The 16,688-nt window shown below is 37.9% G+C and overlaps 1 protein-coding gene across 1 annotated transcript in view; it reads right to left on the bottom strand.

Annotated features, from left to right (window-relative positions):
• Positions 1–16,688, bottom strand: part of EML6 (EMAP like 6) — a gene marked incomplete at both ends in the record, with an annotated part of 303,253 nt that overhangs the window by 143,710 nt on the left and 142,855 nt on the right. The window contains 3 exons of the mRNA XM_082851443.1: positions 669–804; positions 5,169–5,354; positions 12,895–12,963. Coding sequence (XP_082707569.1) covers positions 669–804; positions 5,169–5,354; positions 12,895–12,963 — 391 coding nt within the window. The remainder of the gene's footprint in view (positions 1–668; positions 805–5,168; positions 5,355–12,894; positions 12,964–16,688) is intronic.

Genomic DNA, 16,688 nt, shown 5'->3' with positions numbered 1-16,688 from the left:
TCTACCCGTCAAGGATCTCATTCAGATTCTATGGAGAAATCAAAAGCTTTACAGGCTTCCCTGGTGGCGCAGTGGTTGAGACCAGAACTCTGAGGTTGGTGTTGGTATTACCCCCATTTTACAGATGAGGAAACTGAGGCCCAGAGATGTTAACAAATTTGACCAAGGTCTCCAATCTATCACAGGTAAAACTTGGATTTGAACCCAGGCTCCCCGACTCTGAGCCCGGGCTCTTAACTCCTACTACTATGGTAGCTACTCCACTAAAGCTATTTTTTAAAAAATAATTTCTCTTGTTTTTCCTATTATTTATTTATTTTCAGAGGCTGCATGCAGTTACATTTAGGGTCACTAACTTACCCAGAACTTCCCAGTTTTATAACTGAAAGTCCCATCTCTCAGGTTACCACTCAGTAGTTTTATTATTATGTTGTTTATCTTTGCAGCAGGACCACTGCTTGTACATATAGATACCTTTGTGCAAATTAGGAAAAAGGGGTATTCACTTACATTCAACATACTTTTAATCTTGTATCCATTACATTTATGTAAACTACCTTAAATCCTTCATGGTATAAGATGGGGTAAGAGAAACAAATATAGAAACAGACTTTCACACTGTATTTAACACATTAAGATCTATGGATAAGTATTAATACATGTGTTACCTTTATATCCTTGTTCTGTCTCCCTGAGATCAATTTTGGTTATTGGTTTGAAATCAGTATCCCATAATCGTATACACCCATCTCGTCCACCAGTGGCAAAGCCTTCTTCGCAAGCATACATGCTGAAGATTCCAGCCTGTTGATTAAGGCAGATAATACTCAATGCTGCAATCGTTCTAAACAGTCATTATAGCTGGATCTTGACGATAAAAATACAAAACAAAGCAAAAATAAAACAAAAAACAAATCTCTTGCTCTCTATTGAAATCCTGGCAATAGAACAAGTAGCCATTTTAGCTAGATTAAAAATTCATAATATCACTAAAGCAAACTAGTTCAAGTGCTCCTTTGCCACGATTAAACTAATAACAGGCTGTAAAAAAAATTCAGGAATTCCTTGGCTAAAGCAAATATAAAAATCATAAATTTCTTTCTGTGACAGCTAATCATTATAAAGACAATGGTGGCGGTGTTTCACATAAATTCCTTTTAAAACAAGTAAAGATATGCGGGCTAGGAACACAAACACTTCTATAGGGACAATGGTGACAGAAATGCATCCCGACGAGCTCAAGCACGCACCATCTGAGCCTAAATGGAAGCATAAATTACACTTGTGTTAGCTTGTTAAGCATTATTTGAAGATGCTTTTCACCTCTAATGTGGTTTCACAACTTAAAGATGCTTTTCCATGGAAAATGTGTTACAAGAGTATAATGTTGACATAATATCCAGTGTAAAGAGAAATTAGGTTACTAACGCAGCTGTTTTTATGAATGAGGACCAATACTGACCTTTTGTTTCAAGAGCTGTTTCATAATTAGCGAAGCCAAGAAAACTGGTCTTCAACATACAAGACAGTGAAAGTTCTAAAATTTCATAGCTCTTTTGCTAAGAGTTGCTGAAACTTTTCTTCAGGTTCATAGTAATAGGGCAAAAAGCTAAAGGTCTGTTGAGTTTCTGATAACATTTTACCAAATTTCCATTTATTACAACAGGCTTTACCTTTCACATCATCTCCCCATTCTTCTGGTCATTCCTACTTTATCATCTATAGACACAGCAATATAACTATTTTAATATATGTCAGAATTCAGCAGAGTGCTCAGAGTCAAGTTTGTGCTTGTTCTTACAGAGCAGACCATCAAAAGAATTTATCAGTGGTTTTTGTTTGCATTTTAAGAAATTGTGATGGGGACATGGAGGTGACGCTCTCTCACTCAGGATGAGGAAAATCTACCTTATTAACCACTATAAAAATAACAGCTGTCTCCACCCTTGCTATTCAACATATGGGCCACAAGCCAGCAGCAGTAATGTCATCCCAGACACACTGAGTAACAGTCTGCATTTTTTTTAACATCTTTATTGGAGTATAATTGCTTTATACTTTTCTATTAGTTTCTGCTGTACAAAAAAGTAAATCAGCTATACGTATACATATATCACCACCTCTCCTCCCTCTTGCGTCTCCCTCTCACCCTCCCTATCCCAACCCTCTAGCTGGTCACAAAGCACCAAGCTGATCTCCCTGTGCTATGTGGCTGTTTCCCACTAGCTATCTATTTTGCAGTTGGTAGTGTATATATATCAGTGCTGTCTAACTTCGTCCCAGCTTACCCTTACCCCTTCCCCGTGTCCTTAAGACCACTCTCTACGTCTGAGTCTTTATGCCTGTCCTGCCCCTAGGTTCTTCATAACTTTTTTTTTTTTAGATTCCATATGTATGTGTTAGCATACGGTATTTGTTTTTCTCTTTGACTTACTTCACTCTGTATGACAGACTCTAGGTCCATCCACCTCACTATAAATAATTCAATTTTGTTTCTTTTTATGGCTGAGTAAAATTCCATTGTATATATGTGCCACGTCTTCTTTGTTCATTCAACTGTTGATGGACGCTTAGGTTGCTTCAATGTCCTGGCTATTGTAAATAGTGCTGCAATGAACATTGTGGTACATGACTCCTTTTGAATTATGGTTTTCTCAGGGTATATGCCCAGTAGTGGGATTGCTGGGTCATATGGTAATTCTGTTTTTAGTTTTTTAAGGATACTCCATACTGTTCTCCATTGTGGCTGTATCAATTTACATTCCCACCAACAGCACAAGAGGGTTTCCTTTTCTCCACACTCTCTCCAGGATTTATTGTTAGTAGATTTTTTGATGATGGCCATTCTGGCCAGTGTGAGGTAATACCTCATTGTACTTTGAATTTGCATTTCTCTAATGATTAGTGATGTTGAGCATCCTTTCATGTGTTTGTTGGCAATCTGTATATCTTCTCTGGAGATATGTCGATTTAGGTCTTCTGCCCAATTTTGGATTGGGTTGTTTGTTTTTTTGATATTGAGCTGCATGAGCTGCTTGTATATTCTGGAGATTAATCCTTTGTCAGTTGCTTCGTTTACAAATATTTTCGCCCATTATAAGGGTTGTCTTTTCGTCTTGTTTATGGTTTCCTTTGCTGTGCAAAAGCTTTGAAGTTTCATTAGGTTCCATTTGTTTATTTTTATTTCCATTTCTCTAGGATCTTGCTAGGTCAAAAAGGATCTTGCTGTGATTTATGTCATAGAGTATTCTGCCTATGTTTTCCTCTAAGAGTTTTATAGTGTCTGGCCTTATGTTCAGGTCTTTAATCCATTATAATTTTGTGTATGGTGTTAGGGAGTATTCTAATTTCATTCTTTTACATGTAGCCGTCCAGTTGTCCCAGCACGACTTACTGAAGAGGCTGTCTTTTCTCCATTGTATATTCTTGCCTCCTTTATCAAAGATAAGGTGGCCATATGTATGTGGGTTTATCTCTGGCCTTTCTATTCTGTTCCATTGATCTATATTTCTGTTTTTGTGCCAGTATCATACTGTCTTCATTATTGTAGCTTTGTAGTATAGTCTGAAGTCAGGAAGCCTGATTCCTCCAGCTCCATTTTTCTTTCTCAAGATTGCTTTGGCTATTTGGGGTCTTTTGTGTTTCCATACAAATTGTGAAGTTTTTTGTTCTAGTTCTATGAAAAATGCCATTGGTAGTTTGATAGGGATTGCATTGAATCTGTAGATTGCTTTGGGTAGTATAGTCATTTTCACAATATTGATTCTTCCAATCCAAGAACATGGTATATCTCTCCATCTGTCTGTATCATCTTTAATTTCTTTCATCAGTGTCTTATAGTTTTCTGCATACAGGTTTTTGTCTCTGGAGGTAGGTTTATTCCTAGGTATTTTATTCTTTTTTTGCAGTGGTAAATGGGAGGGTTTCCTTAATTTATCTTTCAGATTTTTCATCATTACTGTATAGGAATGCAAGAGATTTCTGTGCATTGATTTTGTATCCTGCTACTTTACCAAGTTCATTGATTAGCTCTAGTAGTTTTCTGGTAGCATCTTTAGGATTCCCTATGTATAGTATCATGTCATCTGCAAATAGTGACAGTTCTACTTCTTCTTTTCTGATTTGGGTTCCTTTTCTTGCTTTTTCTTCTCTGACCGCATTGGCTAAATCTTCCAAAACTATGTTTTATAATAGTCGTGAGAGTGGGCAACCTTGTCTTGTTCCTGATCTTAGTGGAAATGGTTTCAGTTTTTCACCATTGAGAACGATGTTGGCTGTGGGTTTGTCATATATGGCCTTTATTATGTTGAGGTAAGTTTCCTCTATGCACACTGTCTAGAGAGTTTTTATCATAAATGGGTACTGAATTTTGTTGAAAGCTTTTTCTGCAGCTATTGAGATGATCATATGGTTTTTCTCCTTCAATTTGTTAATATGATTTATCACATTGATGGATTTGTGTATATTGAAGAATCCTTGCATTCCTGGGATAAACCCCACTTGATCATGGTGTATGATCCTTTTAATGTGCTATTGGATTCTGTTTGCTAGTATTTTGCTGAGGATTTTTGCATCTATGTTCATCAGTGATATTGACAACCTGCTTTTTAACAAGATCTTCAGGAGATTCGCAGGCACATTAACGTTTAAGAAATGCTGGTTGGGCTTCCCTGGTGGTGCAGTGGTTGAGAGTCCGCCTGCCGATGCAGGGGACACGGGTTCGTGCCCCGGTCCGGGAAGATCCCACATGCCGCAGAGCGGCTGGGCCCGTGAGCCACGGCCGCTGAGCCTGCGCGTCCGGAGCCTGTGCTCCGCAACAGGAGAGGCCACAACAGTGAGAGGCCCGCTTACCGCAAAAAAAAAGGAAATGCTAGTTTAGAAGATGAAACTGACGATGAAATACTTCTAGTTTCTGTCAAGCTGCTACTGCTGAATTACAACACTAATCAGTCAATCGATAATTGAGACGAAAGCTAATTAAGTTATTAAGCTTTTGAAATATTAATTTCTTCCAGGTGAACAAAAATAATTAGGGAAATCCTTCATGAATGTTAAGTGAGTGTTCAGCAGAACTGGCTGATCTTAAAGCAACAGAGCAAAAATACAGAGATTTGTGACTTTTACTTATTTAATAAGTCATTCCCAAACTTCTATACGGAAATACTTACACTATGTGCTCCTTGAATGGTGCGGACTAAATTGAGCCCTTTCCAGACATAGATGTCGCCATTTAAAGCACCAGAGTAGGTGATGTCTTCTTTGGCACATGCAAGGCAAAGGATGGTCTGAAGATCCCCTGTTTTGCCAAATATCCCTCTTTTTGCAGTCAGGGCATTTCCACATAGTGTCCAAAACTAGAAAATAAGTGATAAAATAAATAGATCCAAAAAAAAGAGTATTCTGATGCATCTCATTATTGGTATTTATTTGCTAATGTTTCAATACATTTTACATAATTTACTATAGGTGCACTAGATACACATAATTTAACTTGTTTTGTTATAACGGCAGAGAACTGCAAAACATTTTAGCCAACTACTAGCAGTAAAAAAAAAAAAAACTTATAACAATATTTTTTAAACTTTCAAAGTTCCAACATTCCAAAACTTTGCTAAATGTTTAATGTTCCTTTTTTTTGTTTAATTTCTTGTCAAGTTATAGCACTAGTATAGGTTCACTGTAGAGAAGTTTAGAAACAGAGAAAAGTGAAAAGAGGAAAATTGGAATTATTCACAACCTTCTGTTAACATGTTGATATATCTTCTAGGTATTTTTGTTGCACGTATATATATATGCATTTAGAAATAATTTCTAAATAAAAATTACATAAATCTTCACTGTAGAAACATTATCAGAAATGTCTCTAAATATAGGTTATATTTCATATAGCCAAATAATTGACTAGGCTTTTCAGTTTTAGTTGCATAATTTATTATGAGGGAGACCATAAGCATAAAGGTTGAGCTGCTTTATAGATAGCAGCAGGGAGACTCCCATGGTTATGTAGAAATTAAGTATTTCACTCTGACATATTTTCTTTCAGTATGTGAACTGGTATAATTTTACTGCCATGTACGTAGCCTCTCACAATTTATAAAGGCTCTTTACATGTGTTTAGTTATTTGATCTTCATAATACCCTTACGAATAAGCTAAGGCAGATATTATTATTACACCCATTTGGAAAGGAGAGAAAGAAGGCATAAGTGATTTGCCAAAGGTTCATCAGGGGTTATACATGAGAAAGTACTGAAATATTTGCCTTGAAAACTTTAAATCCAATGAAGAAGATACATATAAAACAAAAAAGATCATTTGAAGGCAGCATATTCAGACTGCATACACAAGTGGTAAGGAAATTTGAAGATAGAGAACCATGTTGAATTAACTGGAATGAACAAGAATAGGATTTGGATCATTGGTGAGGAAGAAACTGCATCGTGGTTTAGGAGAGCAGGGTTAGGTGAATCCAAGTGACAGGAAATGTGTGCGGAAAAATTAGTGACAACACTAATATTCTGTGCCTGCAGGAGAGGAAAAATGACGGTCCTCTCAGAGTAGCTGGGTACTCGAGGAAGCAGTTCTAGATGCGTGCACCCCTCAGGAGGGCCAGGACTCAGGCAGCTGTGGAGGTGGTGGCCCTTGGGGAGAATGAGAGAAAGATGTACCATCATCTGAGACTATACAAGATTCTTCTCTCATTAAGTATCAACTCTGGTGATTTGCTTCTTTGGCTATTATTGATTTTACAAAAAGGCACTAAAGTATACATCAAAAGAATAAGAACAATCTGGGGAAGGATAGTTAGGTATATGCCTTGGGAAAACATTTAAGTATTAACTTTGAACCTGAACAAACTATGAGACATAAACAACTACTGGTTGTACCTACATGCCAAAGAACTTGCTGTTACACGGTGATGCTTAAGGCAGACATTTATCCTTCTATATCTCCCCATGCATGAAAATTAAAGGAAGCGTAACTACTTGGTAACTATTAACCCTTTAACTTGGGATGTGTACTTCGGCCTGAGTTGTTGAAATATTTCTAGATGGACAACCACAAAAAAGAGAGACTTATCCCTATACAAAGATTTTTTCTGATGAAATCACCCAGTCAGATGGCATAATGTCAACATGAAACATTCCAGATAATCAGATGATTCTCTAAAAAGGCATATATAGCTGTAATGACAGGATAGGCATGAGAATTTCTGCAGAAAATGGCAAATCTGAGACATCTCTTCTTGAGAAGAACTTCATGTTTGGAAAACAGTGACAGATTAGGGTAGCAACACACCATTAACTCCACATCAAATGAAAGCACATTGTTTATCTTCTCCAATCTCCATTCACAGATTGTAATGCAAATTCTGTTAGAACTGGCAGGTACTTGGGAGCTCATCTGCCCCTAAGTAATCCCTGAGGTCCCTTCTGTCTGCGACTAGAGAATGGAGAAAGAACAATAACAGCCAACAAACCTGGTAGGTTCATTTCCTGTAAAACCAAGCAAGCAGAAAATGCTCAACTGCTACTGTTTTTCAAGCATTCATTTCAGATAATCATAATTTGCCTGTTTGCCAAACACTGGGGATTGTAAAATGAGAAAGAATTTTACCCTAGCTACAAAAATTTCACATAAAAATATTTTCTTGGGGGCTTCCCTGGTGGCACAGTGGTTGAGAGTCCGCCTGCCGATGCAGGGGCTACGGGTTCGTGCCCTGGTCCGGGAAGATCCCACATGCCGCGGAGCTGCTGGGCCTGTGAGCCATGGCCGCTGAGCCTATGCGTCCGGAGCCTGTGCTCCGCGACAGGAGAGGCCACAACAGTGAGGCGCCCGCGTATCGCAAAAAAAAAAAAAAATTTCTTGGAGTGCATCAGAGACTCTGCATTCACCTTGTGACTGGAATGATTCGTTTGATGTTAGGTGGCTTTGGGGAAAAAAGGTGGGGGTCCTGGAATTGGATGTAGAAAATACAGATAGTGAAAATAATTTGTTAAAGCCTGCTGAAATTTGTTGTGGATTTCCTTCTAAACAAAATTAATAAAGAATAAAGAATGACATAATTAATAAAGAATCTGCATTTGCAGATTCTTCCATTTGAGGTAAAAATGCTTGTTTTTGCTTAGAAAAAATGCCTAGGTCTGCCAAAACACAATTAACAAATTTAACAGGACAAACAGCTCTTAGTGTTTTCAAATGAGGTTCCAGGGTTCTATCTGTCTCTGCTTTTAGAATCAACTGATTAAAGGAGTTAACCAAAGATGGAAAGAAACAGGGAAACTGGACGAATCTATCAATTAAAGCAGTTCATCTATTATCTTTGATAATCTGGTTTGGGGGTGGGAACTTAAACCAAGATAGATCATTAAAGAAATAATTGCTAAGAGAAAAGAGTTTGTCAAAGGGAGCCAGAAACGGAGTTTAAATCTTATCTGTGCCACTATTTTTGTAGTCCTAGGAAATGGGAAAAGAAATTAATATTATTGTGCCCCTACTGGTTCCATACACTGTTTAATGTAACTCTTAAATTCAGGAGGTAGTTATCCCCACCCCCCTTTTTATCCTTTTTTGTTTTTGTTTTTTTGGGAAAGAAAGAAATTCAGTCTCGGAGATAAAATAGCTTTCCCAGAATCAAGTAGAGGGAGACAGAACCAGGATTCAAAGTCAAACAACCTCCTACGTCTTGGCTTCCTCACTGTGGAATATGCAAGTTGGCTGAAGGCTCCCTGGTCAGGGTGCCAGACTTCCAGAGAGCCACCATGGAATAATGGAATCCGGCTCATCTTGAGCTCATGTATTTCTTTGCTTGTGGCTGAAAGAACAACTCAGTGCCTCTTCCATATGTTATGATCAGAAACTCATGCTAGCAGATATATATCCTTGGTTAATTAAAAACTGTTAAGGGAATTAAGATGTAATGGCTACCCTGTATTTCATGGCCAAAATTTTTCAAAATATTTGTTCCCTTGGAAAGAAAACTAAGATGTTCTTTGGTGATGAAAAAGTTGATAATCTGTGAACATGTTAATGGGCCAAGGACCCTTCTGCTCCCCAGACCTATGGTTCGATGGGTGACCAGTCCCTGCCTATTAACTCCTGACTGAAGGGCAACCCCTTCCCTGGGTTCTGCTGCCTTCCAAGCCCACCCTACCAAACTCACCTATCCATTAAGGCTCAGCTCAAATAGCATCCCTTCCTGAACCACTTAACATTCCTCTAACCAGTTGGGATCTCTCTGTTATCCCTAGAGAATTTTGGTTTTGCCACTCTTACAGAATGTTCTATTTCAATGTTTTAATTGCTCAGTTTTAAGCAAACTGAAAATCGGGTCAGTTTTTATTCTATCATATGGTACAAACTCAACTAATGTTTATCAAATTTAATGAGTTTTCTAGTCTTTCAGTTGGACTGTATAAATTATGAGAAAGGATTATCCAACTACTGTTGAAGCAAAAAGTGCCTTCATTTCAGCAAACATAGTCTCAGGTTAAAATCAGCTCTCTGCACAAGGATTATAAAATGTTTATGAAGCCCTAAGGACATGTGACACCTTTGAAGAGTAGAACCTATAGACTTATCTTTTTGTCCCCTGTGTTTCCATTACTTTTTGGAATGGAAATGCATGTTATTGTAAAATAATTTTAAAATATTGGGAAAATTTAAAAACTATCAACTCACTACCCAAGATAACTGTTTAATGTTTTGGGATAGTCTTCCAATTTTTTCCTACACAAAAATATACTTTTAAAGTAAAAAAATCAAAGTCACAAATTTATCCCACCCAGAAGTAGACTGTAAATAGATCTTAAATATGTCCAATAATATTAAATAATCCTCTAAAATATGACGTATGATTGCACAGTATTTCTTCATATGGATATACCATATTTTATTTAACCACCTGAGGGCAGTTAGGGGGTTTCAGGTCGTCTTTTGTTTGGTTTTATTTGGTATTGGTAAGTTATTCAGCAATGAACCAGTGCTTGGTTCATACTCCTAAGAATTTCCTTGGGATAAATTACAAGATATGACATTACTGGCTGTGCTTACTTTGGCAGCACATATACTAAAATTGGGATGAAATTACTGTTTCAAAGGGTATCAACATTTCTAAGGTAATTGACAGGTATTGCCAAATTTCTGGACTGAAAGACTATACTCATTTACCCTTCCACCAGCAAGGTTTGAGAGTGTTCATTCCCCAAATCTTTCCCAATACTGGATACATTTTAATCATCATTTTGATATATTAAAAACACTGTTACTTTAAAATGTCTATTCCTTAATTATTAATGAGTCAGCATTTTCATGTGTCTATTAGCAGACAATTGAGAAAAATAATGTGGACATTCTTTGTCCATTCTATAGATTTGCTAGAATTCTTTATATTTCAAGAACAAGCCAACATTCTATGCCTTGTTGCCTATACTTTGCTAGTTTGTGGTCTGCCTCTTTTGTTTCTTGGGGGTAGTAGGAAGGTAAACAGAGTATTTTAATATTTGTATAGTTGAATCTATAGTATTATCCTTTGATGGAAGAAATTTTCATCTATTAGGGTGTGGGGAAGCCATTCTGGCTTAAAGGTGATTTGGCCTGAATTTTATGTGAACTAGAACAGCCTGACATATGGCCTGTCAAACATACATTGTACATTTGCTTTAACCATTAAAGAAAAGAATGCATTATCCAGAAGTAAAGAATGTTCTCTTTGAACATAGGAGTAAATGCCTACCCTTCCACGATGCCCATGTTAGTACTCCTTCAAAGACAAAGTTCCCTTCCCAGAAGTCAAGGTCATGCTGACTCTCTGTGTATGTGCTAATCTGAAACTACACACCTCTGTTGAAAGCTTGAAGGAATGTACCCTGTCATATTTGATGTATGTATGTCCTTTGTTCAGAGAAAATATAAAACTGTGTTGAAAACCATGTTTCTCCACAGTGCTTTCTTCCTTGGTGGAGACTGCACTCCTGGGCCAGTACTCAGCTTGGCTGAAATAAAACTCCCTTCTATTCCTTACTGTAGACTGTTTATTGGTTATTAGTGTCAAACACCTTTATGGTTTATTTGCTTTTACATTTAGAAACACCTTTCTCCAACTTGAGAGAAATTAAATATTTACATATATATTCCTCTATTTTATAGTTTTTTTAACATTTAACTCTTTAATTCATAAATAATTTATTTTAGTATATGCTATGTAGTAATGACATACAACTAGAATAATAAATTTTTCTAGTGCCCACTTGTCAGACGTACTATTATATTCTAAATTGTCATACATATTAAGGTCTATTTCTCAGCTTAGTTTCTTTTTTGTTGGTTTTTATTTATCCTTACCCCAGTCATGTACCATTTTAATTTTTGAAACTTCATAATATGCTTTAGTAAATAGTAGTGCATTTTCCTTTTCATTATTGTTTTTTGTGCCAAAGTTCTTGGTTGTCTTTCATTCTCATAGATTAACTTAGAATAACTTAAAGGGAAATGCTGTCAGATAACAATAAAGCTTATAAAGATTTTAATTGAACTTGTATTAAATATAAATTAACTTGGAGACAAATAATGCATTTATCATTTTTACACTTCATGTCCGGAATCAAAGTTGTCTCTCTCCATTTGCCCAGGTCTTCTTTTACATTCCTCTATAAAGTTCTATAATAGTTTTTAAATTAGGTCTTGCATATTTCTTGTTATGTTTATTTCTGAGCATTTTATCATGTGTCCCTTTCTAACCATTAAGTAGGAATAATGGGAAGGATCACGAAAAACTAGATTAAAAGAAGAACAAAAGAACCGGGAAACAGGAGGAGTTGGTTGGAGGAGTAACACAGACATTTCCTCTGTTCACACAGAAATGCACCATTTTTGTAGCAGCAGAGGTCCACACATGCTCTGTTCCAGCAAGTAACTCTTACACTCTTTTCTTTATGGACATTAACTTATATTATCTACAAACCTATAGACAGAAGATCCTGGGCCGTATCCCAGGGTCCAGGAGAAATTTTTGTTATGTCAGAGGAAAGGATGTCTATGGTGTTAATTTTGCTACCTGTGTAACAAAATAGAGAGGAGCAAATAGACAGAGGCAGGTCCTGCTCCACTAGTAATATTCCAGGCTGTGTAGTCTACAGGAAGCTAGGCATTTAAAAGCCAATGGCCCAGGTAGGTTTGTACTATATATCGCTCTCCTTCTAGGTCCAACACAACATGGCATCTTTCTTCTAAAAGAACATATCAACATATCAAAAAGTTTTGACATATCAAAAAGTTTTGACATGCAATATGTATAAACATTCATAATGAAAAAACTTAATTCACAAAATTAAAATCAGAACTGTTTTAAAACATGCAATGCTAAAAGTATTATGAGTCTTCTGTCTTCTGTATTTTATATATATATATATATATATATATACACACACATATATTTTGTGGTACGCAGGCCTCTCACCGTTGTGGCCTCTCCTGTTGCGGAGCACAGGCTCCGGACGCGCAGGCTCAGCGGCCATGGCTCACGGGCCCAGCCGCTCCACAGCATGTGGGATCTTCCCGGACCGGGGCACGAACCCGCGTCCCCTGCATCGGCAGGCGGACTCTCAACCACTGCGCCACCAGGGAAGCCCTTCTGTATAATATTTAATTAACATAAAGTTTCCTTTTCAGCTGCCTGCTGAGCACTTCGCTTGATGGTTGTTATACTGCATTTCTAAATGGGAGGCCCATCAGCTGATGTTAGTGTGCTCTGGGATCAGAGATGCAGGTAAGAAGCCTCCAAATTTAAGGGGAAAAAAGCAGTTTCAAGCAGTTTCTCAACACCAAATTATATATATAAACATCTGGAATTATTTTCATACAAGGTACCAAAATTTCTTTATAATAACTACTTTACCTTTATATGTTTCACTCCACAGCTAACCACTCTGTTTGGCTGATACGGATCCCAGGAAATATCAAAAATCTGTTTAAAAAAGATAAAAAGTTGTTCTGTTCAGCATTCATGTGTTTTTGCTTTCTTTCAGATACTGTCCAATTGCCAAGACTCTATCCTAATATTCAGAGCACAACGTTACCTACCCAAATGGAGCACTTGGCTATGGAGATGAGTCAGGAATTGCTAATACACATTTTAGCACCTTGTGTCTACTTACCTTAGTCCTGAATGAATAAGTAATAATTAACCACAATCATTGAGAACTGGTATCACATTTTTAACTTCGTCCATCCAAGGTAAATAAACTGAGATGATTTAGGATAGTTTTTTTGATCAAATTTTTGGTGGCTCTCCACAATGCTAATAACACACTTTTGAGATAGCTTTACAGTGAAAACAAAGAGAATGGCAATTGTTTAAAGTGCATATTCCCCCAGTCCATGTCAGAGATTCTGATTTAGTGGATCAGAAATTAGGTCCAGGCACATGCATTTTAAAACACAGCCCAGGAGATTCTGATGCAGGTGGTCCATGGACCACATTCTGTGAAGCTCTAATAGAAAGAAGGACCAATTGTAGGGGCAGAGACTAGACTAGAGAAAGAGGCTGCTAACCTCTCATCAAGTAGGAAGCTATTGCTCCAATCATCAGACAAAGAAGGAGGACCTTTGATTAGGCAGAAAGGAACAAGTATCGACCACAGAAACAGCTCTGAAGAAAGAACACTTGGTCTAAGGACCAAGTATGAATAAGGTCCAAGTACCCATTTCATCTATGCGAGCTCAGGCAAGTCTTAGCATCTCTAACCTTAACCTCATCATCTCTAAAATGAATGAATGACACCATCTCAGTTCTGTTGTGAGGTCAATTAAGATAATGTATGTACGATCATCTTGCAGACTACGAAGCACTGATTATACAAATTAGTGCTAGGGGCTAAGTATTTTAGCCACTAAAATAATCTTGAAAATAATCATTTGCCCATAAGTAACAAATAATAATTCATACTGTCATCAACAATAAAGAGTAAAACTGTGTGATACAAATTATGGAGTCTGGGAGAACAGTGTTCTAAAAGCAATATTTCATTAAAACATTCTAGGCTCTTAAAATTACAGAGTTCTCACTAGATAGCACTGTACTTTTTACAATCTACTCCTAACTGGAAAGTGTACAGTTCATCAGCAAAACAACAGGAAATTCATGTACAGATCCACTCCAATTCAACCACTTTGGAAGATAAGATATAATGGGATCACGGAACAGCAGAAACAGCAATATCCAATATGCAAGGTATGAGCAGGAAACAAGATGGTAGAGTAGAAGGACTTGAGCTCACCTCCTCTCATGAAAACACCAAAATCACAACTAACTGCTGAACAACCACCTACAAAAAAGACTTGAACCTACCAAAAAAGATATTCCACACCCAAAGACAAAAAAGAAGCCACAACAAGACAGTAGCAGGGGCACGTTCATGATATAATAAAATGCCATACCCACTGGGTGGGAGACCAAAAGCTGGAAAATAATTATATCACAGAGGTTCTCCCACAGGAGTGAGATCTGAGCCCCATGTCAGGCTCTCCAGCCTGGGGGTCTGGCATTGGGAGGAGGAGCCCCCAGAGCATTTGGCTTTGAAGGCCAGTGGGACTTGAGTGCAGGAGCTCCACATGACTGGGGGAAATAGAGACTCCACTCTTGGAGGGTGCAGACAAGGTCTCACATGCATGGGACCCAGAGCAAAGCAGCGACTCCATAGGATCCTGGGCCAGACCTACCTGCAGGTCTTGGAAGGTCTCCTGGGGAGGCAGTGGTTGGCTGTGGCTCACTGTGGGGGCAAGGACACTGGTAGCAGAGGTCCCAGGGAATATTTATTGGAGTGAGCTCTCCCAGATGTTGCCATTTTGGCACCGAGATCTGGCCCTACCAAACAGTCTGCAGACTCCAGTGCTGGGATACCTCAGGCCAAACAACCAGTGGTGGGGGTAGGGGGGAAACACAGCCCCACCCATCAGCAGACAGGCTGCCTAAAGTTGTCCTGAGCCAACGATCGCCTATAAATTCACCCCTTGACACGGCCCTGCACATCAGAGGGACAAGACGCAGCTCCACCCACCAGTGGGCAGGCACTAATCCCTCCTACAAGAAAGCTTCCACAAGTCCCTGGACCAACCTCACCCACCAATGGGCTGACACCAGAAGCAAGAACTACAAACCTGCAGCCTGAGAAACAGAGACCACAAACACAGAAAGTTAGACAAAATGAGATGGCAGAGAAATATATTCCAGATGAAGGAACAAGATAAAACCCCAGAAGAACAACTAAGTGAAGTAGAGATGGTCAATCTACCTGAAAAAGAAGTCAATCTACCTGAAAAAGAAGTCAATTTACCTGAAAAAGGAGGGCATGGCATGATATATTTAAAGTGATGAAAGGCAAAAACCTACAGCCTACAAGAATACTCTACCCAGCAAGGCTCTCATTCAGATTCAGTGGAGAAATCAAAAGCTTTACAAACAAGCAAAGGCTAAGAGAATTCAGCACCACCAAACCAGCTTTACAACAAATGCTAAATGAAATTCTCTAGCCAGAAAAGAAAAGGTCACAACTAGAAACAAAAAAATTACGAATGGGAAAGCTCACCGGTAAAGGCAAACAAACGTACAGTAAACGTAGGAAATCATCCACACACAAATATGGTATCAAAACCAGCAACCATGAGGACAGTACAAATGCAGGATATTGGAAATGCATTTGAAATTAAGAGACCAGCAACTGAAAACAATCTTGTATATATATAGACTGCTATATCAAAACCTCATGGGAGAAATGTCTATTTAGGTCTTCTGCCCATTTTTGGATTGGGTTGTTTGATTTTTTGTTATTGAACTGCATGAGCTGCTTGTAAATTTTGGAGATTAATCCTTTGTCAGTTGCTTCATTTGCAAATATTTTCTCCCATTCTGAGTGTTGTCTTTTGGTCTTGTTTATGGTTTCCTTTGCTGTGCAGAAGTTTTTAAGTTTCAGTAGGTCCCATTTGTTTATTTTTATTTTTTTTTCCATTTCTCTAGGAGGTGGGTCAAAAAGGATCTTGCTGTGATTTATGTCATAGAGTGTTCTGCCTATATTTTCCTCTAAGAGTTTGATAGTTTCTGGCCTCCAAAGAAGATATACAAATTGCCAACAAACACATGAAAGAATCCTCAACATCACTAATCATTAGAGAAATGCAAATCAAAACTACAATGAGGTATCATCTCACACCGGTCAGAATGGCCATCATCAAAAAATCTAGAAACAATAAATGCTGGAGAGGGTGTGGAGAACAGGGAACACTCCTGCACTGTTCGTGGGAATGTAAATTGATACAGCCACTATGGATAACAGTATGGAGGTTCCTTAAAAAACTACAAATAGAACTACCATATGACCCAGCAATCCCACTATTGGGCATATACCCTGAGAAAATCATAATTCAAATAGAGTCATGTACCAATATGTTCACCGTAGCTCTATTTACAATAGCCAGGACATGGAAGCAATCTCAGTGTCCATCAACAGATGAATGGATAACACATATATACAATGGAATATTACTCAGCCATAAAAATAAATGAAATTGAGTTATTTGTAGTGAGGTGGATGGACCTAGAGTCTGTCATACAGAGTGAAGTAAGTCAGACCGAGAAAAACAAATACCGTATGCTAACACATATATATGTAATCTAAGAAAAAAAAAGGTCATGAA

Source organism: Leucopleurus acutus (assembly GCF_964270905.1).
Source record: "Leucopleurus acutus genome assembly, chromosome: 12".
In the NCBI taxonomy this organism is placed as follows: domain Eukaryota; kingdom Metazoa; phylum Chordata; class Mammalia; order Artiodactyla; family Delphinidae; genus Leucopleurus; species Leucopleurus acutus.
Note: the sequence above shows the minus strand (reverse complement) of the source record. Positions and strands in the feature narration are given on the sequence as shown.